The sequence below is a fragment of the Myotis davidii genome, unplaced genomic scaffold (assembly GCF_000327345.1).
Source record: "Myotis davidii unplaced genomic scaffold, ASM32734v1 scaffold590, whole genome shotgun sequence".
Taxonomy (NCBI): Eukaryota; Metazoa; Chordata; class Mammalia; order Chiroptera; family Vespertilionidae; genus Myotis; species Myotis davidii.
In genome coordinates, this window is record NW_006282381.1 from 841,439 (window position 1) to 852,889 (window position 11,451).

The 11,451-nt window shown below is 58.4% G+C and overlaps 1 protein-coding gene across 1 annotated transcript in view; it reads right to left on the minus strand.

Moving 5' to 3' along the window:
* CNGB1 (cyclic nucleotide gated channel beta 1) overlaps positions 1 to 11,451 on the minus strand; it is an 80,974-nt gene that overhangs the window by 38,159 nt on the left and 31,364 nt on the right. Inside the window, 7 exon segments of the mRNA XM_015558802.1 lie at positions 2,039 to 2,122; positions 2,872 to 3,040; positions 6,974 to 7,010; positions 7,908 to 7,983; positions 8,673 to 8,880; positions 9,236 to 9,275; positions 9,496 to 9,571. Coding sequence (XP_015414288.1) covers positions 2,039 to 2,122; positions 2,872 to 3,040; positions 6,974 to 7,010; positions 7,908 to 7,983; positions 8,673 to 8,880; positions 9,236 to 9,275; positions 9,496 to 9,571 — 690 coding nt within the window.

The window sequence follows — 11,451 nt, forward strand, 5'->3', positions numbered from 1 at the left end:
AAAGGGTTAAAGGGGCAGGGAGGAGCCAAGGCAGCCAGCTTGCCAGCCCCTTCCTCCCCCAAATCACCCAGCAGGCTGTGCCCCCAAATTAAGGTCCTCACAGTCGCCTTCTGCAGACTCTTCACAGCACCCCAACCCCAAAAGAAGGAAGGGGGAGCCCTTAGGAGATGCAGGCACCTACTTGGGTCTCACTGGCTTTGGCGACCAGGACAGCCATGGTGCAGGAGCTCAGCGGGGGGCAGTGCCATTCATCCCAGGGCTCCAGGCAGCACGAACAAGTGGAGAATTGGACAGTGTACCAGCCCACCAGCCCAAGCCTGCGCCTGCCAGGCTGGCTCTGGAGCCAGTGCGACCCGGGTGGCGGATGAGCCACCAATTCTTCCTGCTTCTAATCAGATTGTGCGGGCGACTCTGCAGAAGCGCCCCCAGGGAGGCCAGGTGGGGACCAAAAGGCTGTGGTTGCTAGGAAGAGATGAGCTGTTGCCGGCAGAGACCTGGTCGCTAGGCGACCATCTGCCAGCGTCATCAGTCACCCCTGTGCCTCCACAAAGCTGGCGGAGAGCATCCTTCCCCCACCAGGGACAGCCCAGCGGCTTGCCCACACAGACCCCTCTGGCCCTGGCTCTGGGATCGCTCGCTCTCTCACCACAGAGCCCCCATCCCTGCCTGAGGCCCGGGCCCGAAACTTCCCAGAGTTTGAAACTCTGGGTAAACATTTGTGTAGGCGCGTGTATGCGGCTGCAGCGTTTGTGGGTAACTGTAGTCATGTGCTGTGTGCATGAGCATGCGTGCAGGGTGCCGTGTGGGTATCTGCAAGTGTGTACATGTGTGCCTGTGAGCATGTGTGAGTGTGATGTGTGTGCTGTGTATGTATGTAGACTTGTGTGTTTGTGCCTGTGTGCTGGCGTATGTGACAGTGCAGACACGTGTATGTACCTGTGTGCATGACAATACCTGTAGTTAGCGCATGTAGATTTGTGTGAGCACATTGGATCACTGGCCTCAAGGGCTGTTTCCCTCGGGAGCCATGGCACAGAAAGGGGTTTTCAGGCCTGAGTGTCGGGCGCGCAGGTGTAATGGGGAAACAACTCCCCCACTATGTGCTCCGCACAGAGGCAGGTGGAAGGCAGAATGCAAACGAGGCTGAGATAAGGGAGCTGGCAGCCTCAAAGGTCCTCACCCAGGGCAAGAGCGGTCACCTGTCCGTGACAGCAGCCTGGTTCGGGGGCCCAGAGGGCAGAATTAGGACCAGGTGACAGAAATCATAAGGAAGCACGCTTAGTTTTGGTGCAAGAAATCACTTCATAAGCCAGGGGTGCATAGGGACGGAATGAATGCACAGCCTCTGCAAGGTGGTGAGCTCCCCATCACTGGAGGAAAGCAAACAGCTGTGTGGCCTCTGGCCGAGGATGAAAAGATTACATGTGACCCGGGCAAGGGTAGACGAAACGTAGATGACCCTGAGCAGGCTCCTATGCTGGCCTCAGGGTTTAACTCTTCCCTGGCAGGGACTAAAAATGACCCTCGGTGGGGATTCGAACATCCTACCGCCCCCATTCTCACAGCTGGGCCGTGACCACCCTGCAGGGCGCTGCTGTTCTCCCCCACCTGATGGGTGTGGGGAGCAGCTCTGTGCAGGGATGTCCTTGCCCCTAAGAGCAGCAGAGCCTGTGCCCCTAACACTCATGGGGCTACCCTGCCCCAGGCTACGGCCAGAGGGGCAGGTCAGGGAGGAAGGATGTGGGCCAGGGGGTACCACGGAGGGCAGAGTGACCGGGAATAGTGCCGGGGGTGGAGCCAAGGGACCCATTCAATCAGTCTGGCCTGATGGGAATACAGGCTCCTCCTGCCTCAATCTCTCCACAACGCTGCTGCCAGATCATGCCCCTCCCCTGCTCACAAACCTGCAATGGCTCCCCATTGCTCCCAGGAAGTTCAGTTCAAGGCCTTTACAATATGGCCCACTGCCTCTGAAGGATTATCACCTAGTAGCCCCACCTCCCTGGGCCACTCCTTAGCCAAGGGCATAGCGCCTTACTCAGGCTCCTCCTCCTCCTCCTCATCTTCCTCTTCCTCCCCATCCTCCTCATCTTCTTTGTCCTCTTGAATCCAGGAAAACTCCCTGAAATGAGACCAGAGGCAAGAGGTGAGCCCCCCTGAAGAGGCACCCCGAGTCCACCTCCTGCCCCAATTTTCAGTAAGATGTCCTGTGACCCCTTGAGATCAGACCTGAACCCCTCAACCAAGAATCAACCCGGGAACCCCCACCCGAGGAGCCCCAGGCTCTCGCTAACAACATGGCACGAGGGGCCTGTCTCAGCCCCTGATCCTCTCTGGGCCTCAGTTTCCCCCTCTGTGCAATGCGGGGCGCGGGGCTGAGGACATGAGACCTGCGGATGCACTCACAGGCATGCACAAGGGTGCTTGTTGCAGAATTACTTACAACAAATTTTTGGAATCAACCTAAATGTCCATCAATAGTAGACAGGTGAAATCAATGCTGGCACATCCGTATGACGGAATACGATGCATTTATTTAAAAATAAAAATTGTGAGCAATCTCTATGTGCTGAAGGTGGGAAGATCTCAAGATAGATGGGTAAATGAATATAGCAAAGTGCAGCTCGGTAAGTGCATGCTATGCTTTATGAACAAAAATCAAAATAAAAGGAGGGGGGGTCCAAGCTTGCATGTGCTCAGATGGTCCCTGGAATGGCACAGAGGAACCTGGGAAAGGGATGGGTGTCAGGGGGGAGGAGGGAGGGAGAGGCAGGCTTGGCCCGCCCTCTGTGCCCTTTCAAGTCCTCGAGGTTCTGTGCTAAGTGCCTGTTATCCTCCCAGTCATTCCTCAGGGCCTCCCCTGGCTCCCACCTGGACATTTCTTCCCCGGCCTCATTCTCCTCCGCGTAAGCTGACGCCACCGCTGCTGCTCCCTGCGGGCTGGCGCTGCCATCCTGAGCCTGGTCCTCCTCCCAGGGAGGGTCGACCTCTTCTAGGATGAGCTCGCCGGGCTCCTCTTGGCCTCCAGGGAGGATGCTGACTGCAGGGGACACAGGGTGTGGGGGAGAGTGGGCTTGGGGCTCAGTCCCAGGGACCATCCAGGGAGCCCCGGCCAGCGCCAGCCATGCGCCAGCCCTCAGCCCAGCAGTGGACACGGCACCGTGGTCAGCGGGACCGTTAACAACCTGATCGGCGCTGAGTGATGGGCTGCAGCCCGCGACCCGTCACCCTGTCTCCTGCCATTCGTTTTCCTGAGACCGAGCTTCCGTGACAGCTAGTCTTTGTCCCTCCTTCTTGGCGTCTGTGCAGAAGCAGAAACAATGCTTCTCACCGCAGTGTGGCAGGTGATGCCAAAAGACCGAGGCCCGACGTCCACCTGCACACCCGGTGCAGGGAGCCTGAATCTCCCCACGATGCAGAGCGCGCTTGCCCGCTGCCTGCTCTCTTGATGCCGCCCCTTGGTGATGGCACACCACACGCCTGTCATCTCAGCACCTGCCTCTGGGCGGTGTCTTCTCCTTCCTGGACCGAGAGGCTCCACCCCCCCAACTTTCTCATGGAGTTGGTCCCACCTTCAGAGAGAATCTGCGGTTTTCGCATTTCTCCATGTACCCTGGCCCCTGACAGTGAAAACTCTGTGGGGCTGAGAGCTTGGAGGACGTGGGTGCAGGGGAGATTCATCAGGAACCTAAGCGTACCCCCAGGCAGGGAAAGGAGGAAAGGGGGAGGTTGCCGGGATACCAGGTGTTTCCAAAAAGCTCGAGGGGTCTAGGTGGCCCTCACGCCAAGCACGCATGACTAATGGAGACTTACATATGGTTTTTATTGATTTCAGAGAGGAAGGGAGAGAGAGAGAAGGAGAGAGAAACATCAATGATGACAGAGAATCACTGATCAGCTGCCTCCTGCATGCCCCACACTGGGGATCAAGCCCACAACCTGGGCATGTGCCCTGACCAGGAATTGAACCGTGACCTCCTGGTCCATAGGTCGATGCTTAACCACTGGGCCACGCCAGCTGGGCTGCTTATGCTCTTTAATGTCAATGAGAGCATCTGCTGCTTCCACTGGCGGTCCCCACCCTGAGGCCAAGCCTAAGAAGAATGGCTCCTGGGAAAACCTGTGTCCCATGGGGACACCAACTCCGTGACAGGCTCGGTGCTGAGACAGTCTTCTGTGGGCCTCCCCAGCCTTCCAGTGGGAGTCCTGCTGTCCGGCCTCAATGCCACAGGCTGTGCCCCCTGACCCTCCCCTGCTCTGGTGTCCCCGAAAGGCAGCTCTGGGACAGTGGAAGGGACTCTGATCCCCCCTCGTCCTGCCAGGGGTCACTGTTCAAGGAGGATTGGGGGATCAATGGCCACTCAATCCCTGTCCCTGCAGATCTTCTCTTCAGGACACCCTTCTTTCCTTCCATCCATCCGTCCGTTTGTCCATCTGTGCTCTCCCAGGCTCCCTTCTCCCCTGTTTCAGAGGCCTCCCGCTGCTGCCACCCCTGAAACAGAGGAGAAGATAGAGGGTGGGTGGCCAGGTGGCCAGGCGGAGGGGCTGAATGAGTGAGTGCCTGAGTGGGTGAAGGCTGGGGAGGCTGGGGCAGAGTGGTGAGAAGGGGGACACAGCCCCTCAGGACCCCCAAAACATAACTCAAGCCCTAACTCCTGTCCCCTGTGAATGTGACCTTGTACCCTTATAGGAGAACACAGGGTGAGCAGACAGAGGAAGAGGCAGAGCCGGGGAGGCAGCTGCAAGCCCGGGGCACCGAGTGCCCGCAGCCACCAGAAGCGGGGAGAGAGGCATGGACGGTGTGTCCCTCAGAGCCCCAGGAGGAGCCAACCCTGCCAGCACTTTGACCTTGGACTTCTGGCCGCATGAACTGGGGGAGGGTACGATTCTGCTGCTGGAAGGCACCCGGTCTGCAGCCCCCGGAAACTAACACCAGGTCCCTGGTAGGGGTGTTGAGTTGCCCCATGGCGGCCCCAGGGCCCTCTGCTGACCCCTGACCCCCACGCTCCGGCACACAGGGAGGCCCTGTGTGGGCTGGCTGAGAATTCTGCCTCCCTCCAGAGAAGCAGAGAGAAGGTTAAGAGGAGCCAGGGGGCCCAGCCGGTGTGGCTCAGTGGTTGAGCACTGACCTATGAACCAAGAGGTCACGGTTCGATTCCCAGTCAGGACACATGACCAGGTTGCAGGCTCAATCCCCACTGTGGGGTGTGCAGGAAGCAGCTGATCAATGATGTTTCTCTCTCATCACTAATGTTTCTATCTCTCCCTCTCCCTTTCCTCTCTCTGTCAATAAAAACATATTTAGGGGGAAGAGGAGCCAGGGGCCCCACCCTCAAAGCTCTCAGCCACCCCAGGGAGGGGTCTCTGTCCCAGGGCACGTTTTCCGTGTGGTAACCTCAGCCGGACTGAGAAGCTGCTGCCAGGCCACGTGGTCTCTTGTCTCCGAAAGTCCACAAGAACTTGTCCGGTGACCTTGGGCACAGCACTACCTGCCCCGACAGGATGGGGTTCCCCGCTCTGTGTCCTCCAGGGCGGCCATGAGCTCCACAAGACTGGGGAGTCCTGCTCTGAGGCCTTCCCCTGCCAATGTCAACACAATCACACAGACCCCCTCGCCCCCTACAGCTGCTGTCAGACCCGAGCTCCACAGTCAGTTGGCCTGTCTGTGCCCCAGGCCACCGCGGCCGTCCCGGTCTCGAAGTTCTCATAAAGACCACCACTGGCCTAGTGGGACTAGGATGGGATTCAGCCTCACAGACACTGTGAGAGCAGCCCTGGGAGGCCCTGAGCCCTGCAGTCCCAGTGCCTGGATCCAGGTGGAATAGGGCCACCGCCCTCAAGGCCTGAGCTCCGCTTTGCCCACCTCTAGCATTCATCACAGGCCTGGCACATAGCAGGCCCTCCTTTACATGTGTGAGCAAGTGAATGAGCAGATGAATGAACGGATGGATGGATGGATGGATGGGAGGATGGATGGATGGATGGATGGATGGATGGATGGATGGGAGGATGGCTGGATGGATGGATGGAGGGATGGATCAGCTGGGCTACAGCACTGCAAAGTTTGTTGGCAGAAATGAAACCTGCATCTGGCAGCGAAGTAGAGCTAAGTAGAGAATGCTGGCATGGGATGGCCAGCAAGACTGGGCAGCAAAAAATTGGTGGATGGGTGAATGGATGGGAGGATGGATGGATGGATGGATGGATGGATAGATGGGTGGATGGGTGGATGGATGGGAGGATGGGAGGATGGATGGATGGATGGATGGATGGATAGATGGGTGGATGGGTGGATGGATGGGAGGAAGGATGGATGGGAGGATGGATGGATGGATGTCCTGTCCTCCACAGGCCTTTCCTGAGGCCACAAAATGAAAGACGAGCAGATTTTGGGCCCTAGCCCACCCCTCCTGCCTCAGCCTCTCCCCGAGTCCCAATGCAGGTCTGAGACAAAAGGCAACACACTCACCTGCCCAACCTGGTCACAGGTAAGGGGATACCCTCCCAGCTCAAGGCAGCTGAAGTCTATGAGGTCCAGTTCCCTGTCCGTCTCCCCTCACCTCTCAACCAGGAACTCTGCTCGGCCAAACCCGCCAACCCAGCTGCCAGGGGCAGTGGGGAGCTCTCTCTGGTGTCCCAGCAGGATGAGCTCCTCTGCATGGAAGCTCAAGATAGGCCAAGTTCATCTCCTCCCCCCCTCCCCAGCCTCCTGCAGGGCCTCCAGCCACCATCTGCTCTGGGCCCGGCTCTGGCTCCCTGGCCAGGCTGACCTGAGGCGGGGCCTCGGAGCACAGGCTCCCTCAGGAATCCTGACTGTGCCCCCGAGCGAGTGTAGGCCTGGCAGTGGACAGCCCATGCCCATGAGTGCTCAGGCCAAGCAACCCTCCCCGAGATGCACGGGAGCACCTGTGGGGGGGCACCGTGGTCAGCGGGACCATTAACAACCGGATCGGCGCTAAGTGATGTCACTTACTGGTCTGCACGTCACACGTCCCAGGGGCGTCAGGCTCCTGCACGGGGAGAAAGGGGGAAACCATGTGGCCTCCCCACCAGCTTCCCCAGTTCCACGGTCCCTCCCGCACACGCAGGGGCAAGAGACCTTCCTCTCCCGTCCAGGACACTCCCTCCCCCTCCTGCCCCCCCGCCACCACCCCCAGGACACGCAGAAGATCCCCTTGCTCCAGGCCCCACGCTTCCCTGCCTCCGAGGTCAGTTCTGCTCCAGCTGCTCTCCACCCCCTACTGCAGCAGGACGGGAGGCAGGCCGCCCACCCCCAGTTCCAGGTGCTTCTATGAAGGTGTCCAGCTGTTCCCAAGAGAGAAGGGCCAGGGGCCAGGTTCTTGGAGGGGAAGAGGCGACCGGGGCCCTGCTCCCCAAACTCACCCACGCTGGAGTCCTAGGCTGTCAGGAGGCACACAGAGCCTCGGGCTTCCTACAACCCATTCTCCCAGAAAGTGTCAGTCCTCTCTTACCTCTGGCCTCTGCACATGCTGGTCCTCTGCCTGAGGGCCCTTTCCAATCACCCTCACTCACTGTCACCCACTCACGTCCTACTACACCTCAGGGCTCAGCTCGCAGGCCACCTCCACTGGGAAGCCCTCCATCATTCCATCATGCTCCCGGGAGGCTCCTCCTCTGCACCCCACAATCCTCTCTGCTCCACCATGATAGCACCTCCCCCACCAGCTGTGACCTCTCGCAGGCAGGGCTGAGCTGGCCCCCTCAGCCCCGCAGACACGGTGCCTGAGAGAGTGCAGAATGGCGGGGCAGAGCAGACAGGCGGGCTGGGCGGGCTGGGCTCCCGTGGCCGGCGCCCTTCTTCCTTCTGTATCATGGCCCCCCTGAGTCAGACCAACCATCCCACTCCTGCCCCCATCCGGCCCTCCCTCCCCTAGCCCAGCACCCACCTGCTCCCCAGCCTTCCCACGGAGCACGGGCTGCGGCAGAGCCGTCTGCAGTCTATGCAGGAGCCACGCCACCAACCTGTGGGTGGGAGAGAGTGGCCATGTCCAGGGGGGAAAGTGACATCCAAGGCAGACAGCAAACCCCCCAGAAGGCAGACCGGAACCCAGGCCTCCAGCCCCAAAGACCATGGTCCCCCTCCCCCACTCCTCCTTAGGCAAGTCTCAAGCTACTGCTCAGGCGCCAAAAGGTAGCTCAGGCTCCCCCACCCCCACCCCAACCCCTTGCAGGTGCCCCTAGGCCCCTCGCCCATTGCCAGGCAGGGAACTGGTCAGTACCTAGCCTTGATTTTATTTTATTTTTTGTATATATTTGTATTGATTTCAAAGAGGAAGGGAGAGGCAGAGATAGAAACATCAATGATGAGAGAGAACCATGGATTGGCTGCCTCCTGCACGCCCCCGACTGGGGATCGAGCCCACAACCTGGGCATGTGCCGTGACTGGGAATCCAACCGTGACCTCCTGGTTCATAGGTCAATGTTCAACCACTGAGCCACGCCGGCCAGGCCCTAACCCGATTTTAAATGCATGTATCCTTTGGCCCAGGCTGAGAAGCTGCTGCTGGGGTGGCCCTGGGCAGGGGCCCTGGAAACCCCTCTGAGTTTTCTCCCAGGGGCATCTGTCACTTTTATAATTTTAAAAAGAGTTTGGTGAAGGTTGGGTGTTGGGCTGCTCCCCACGGGAGCTGTGGCATTTAGGGGGGCTCACCTGGCAGTGTCCCCGGGGGGTGGCAGGGAGGAAGCCTGAAAGCCGGGCTGGGGCTCTGGAGTGGGCTCCTCCTGGGGCTCCTCCTGGGGCTCCTCCTGGGGCTCCTCCTCAGGCTCTTCCTCAGGCTCCAGGGAGCCAGGAGTGGGCAGGGGAGGACTCTCCAGGGCCTGCAGCACAGGCTCCATTTCCAAGGGGCACCCTGGGGGCTCTAAGCAGCAGGGAAAGGAGGAGATTCAAATGACATGGGACCCCTTAAGAGCACAGGGGACCAGACTGAGGGGTAACCATGACCGAATGGGGAGCCCCTTGGGATCCCCAACCATCCCCATCAGCAGACAGACGTGGGACTGAGGCCCAGGGAGCAGAAGGACTTGTCCAAGACCTCACTAGGCTGTCCCAGGCCACTGGCTTCCCAGCCTGGCCTGGGGAGGGGGTCCTAGTGCCCCCACAATAGGCCAGCAAGCCCTGACCACCACCCCCCAGCCAGGATCCCTAGGCCCCAGTGCTACCCCACCCAGCCTGTGACCATCTCAGACAGCCCCTTCGCAGGTCCCCTGCTGTACCTGGGCCCAAGGCAGCATCTGCAGGTTCGTCTCTGCAGCCCTGGATCATAAGCAGGGAGAGAGGTCACGGAGCAAGGCTGGCCCCACGCACCCCTCCCCTGGTCAGCTGTGTGCCCGCCCACCCTTCCCCTGAATCCAGCCCCTCCTCCATCAGTCCTCCCGTCAGGAACCCTCCAGGGACTGGGTGGGGACAGACGCCCTGAGACCCCAGAAGCCCGCCCAGGTGGTCAGCTTCCTGCCGCCCCTTTTCCTCCACTTACCTCGGAGCTTTTTGGAGGCTGAGGCAGCACTTTCTCCAGGTTCTGCTCCAACCACCTGAGCAGCCAGGGCACAGGCCTGCAGAGCGGCCGGTGGTCAGCCAGGAGACCCGAGGAGTGGCCAGCCACGCTGTCCTGACCGCCTCACCCAGCCCCTCCCAGCCCTCGGCTCCCATTCTGCCCAGTGGGAGCCTTGGACTGAATATTCTCAAAGGACCTCAGGCCTGGCCCATTTGGCTCAGTGGTTGAGCATCAGCCCAGGAACCAGGAGGTCACGGTTTGATTCCCACAGCAGGCACAAGCCCAGGTGGCCGGCTCAATCCCCAGTGGGGGTTATGCAGGAGACAGCCGATCGATCAGTGATTCTCTCTCATCACTGATGTTTCTATCCCTCTCTCCCTCTCTCTTCCTCTCTGAAATCAATAAGTATATATGTATATATTTTTAAAAGAATGAATGAGGGAAGGGCTGAATGAATGGGTAAATGGAGAGGAACCCATGACTGGATTTCCCATAGAGATTGCGAACTGGAGGCTTCAGGCTTATTTGGGGAGCCCACACTGTTCTGACAACTTTTCAATGACTTGGCAGTTTGACATTAAAGCCTACATTTCCAGCACCTCCCTTTTCTGCAATTACAGTTTACACCCAATATTATTTTGTATTCGTTTCGGGTGTACAGTGTAATATGCTTTACCCAGTGCTCCCCCCGTACTCCCCATACCACCTGCCACCATACATGGTTATTACAATACTATTGCCTATCTCCCCTGGGCTGGCCTTTCACGCCCACGACTACTCTGTAACTACCAAACTGTACTTCCGAATCCCCCCACCTTTCCACCCAGTCCCCCAGCCCTCCTCCCCTGGAGCCAACAGTCTGTTCTCTGTATCTATGAGTCTGTTTCTGTTTTGGTTGTTCACTTATATTGTTATTCTGATTCCACATCTAAGGGAAACCATATGGCACTTGTATTTTCTAGCTTCTCTTGAAAAACTGGAGGATCTGGCCTCCCCAGGCCCGCACTCCTACAGGGCAGAGGCACCTGGAGCCGAGCAGGGCCCTCCCTGGAGAAGGACACAGGCTCCTCACCCAGCCTGTCCCCCTGATGACAAGGCAGCCACCCCCTCAGTCACCTCTGACAAGGTCCACACTGTTGACAACTATGAGGCCAACCTAGGTGCCCCCATGTCCCCTACGGTGGCCCAGGCTCTGCCTCCGGGCTCCACACGGCATCGCCTACATGAAGCCCACCCGGTGAGGAGCTCTCCCACACCTCTTCCCATCCTCAGAAGGTGTCCCTGCCTGGGGATCTCCCAGGAATCAACACAACAAGCCATGGGCAGCACAGGACGCATAGCACCATTTTGTGGATGAGAAAAGTGAGGCCCAGAAGAGACCAACGACATGTCCAAGGTCACACACTGAGGTGGTGGTGGACCCTGCTCTTAAACACAAGACCCTGGGCTCTGTGCACACTGGCCCCACTCTCCCATCCCCCTCAATACCGCCCCCCGCCCGCCTCACACACACACACACACACACACACACACACACACACACGCTCTCTCTTAAGAGAAAAGTACCCACTCACATCAATGCAGTAAAATCCTTTTTTGTTGTTGTTTTAGTGAAACACATTTTATACTACCCAAGTGTGTAGTTGTTTTTTGTTTGCACCCCCCACAACCATTTTATTTATAAAATGTTTTTAATATCTTTGGGTAGCTGGAGAGAAATATGAACAAGTGGTGCAAGTCTAACCACAATCCAGTTCACCCACCTGGAGCCCCCACTCGTCTGTCCATATTATTGATAGGATGGACTTCAGAAGCATTTTTGTAATCTAATATATTATTTCTTAACTAGAGGCCCAGTGCATGAATTCATGCACGGATGGGGTCCCTCGGCCTGGCCAGCAATCAGGGCCGATCAGGGTTGGCGGGCTGGGAAGGTGA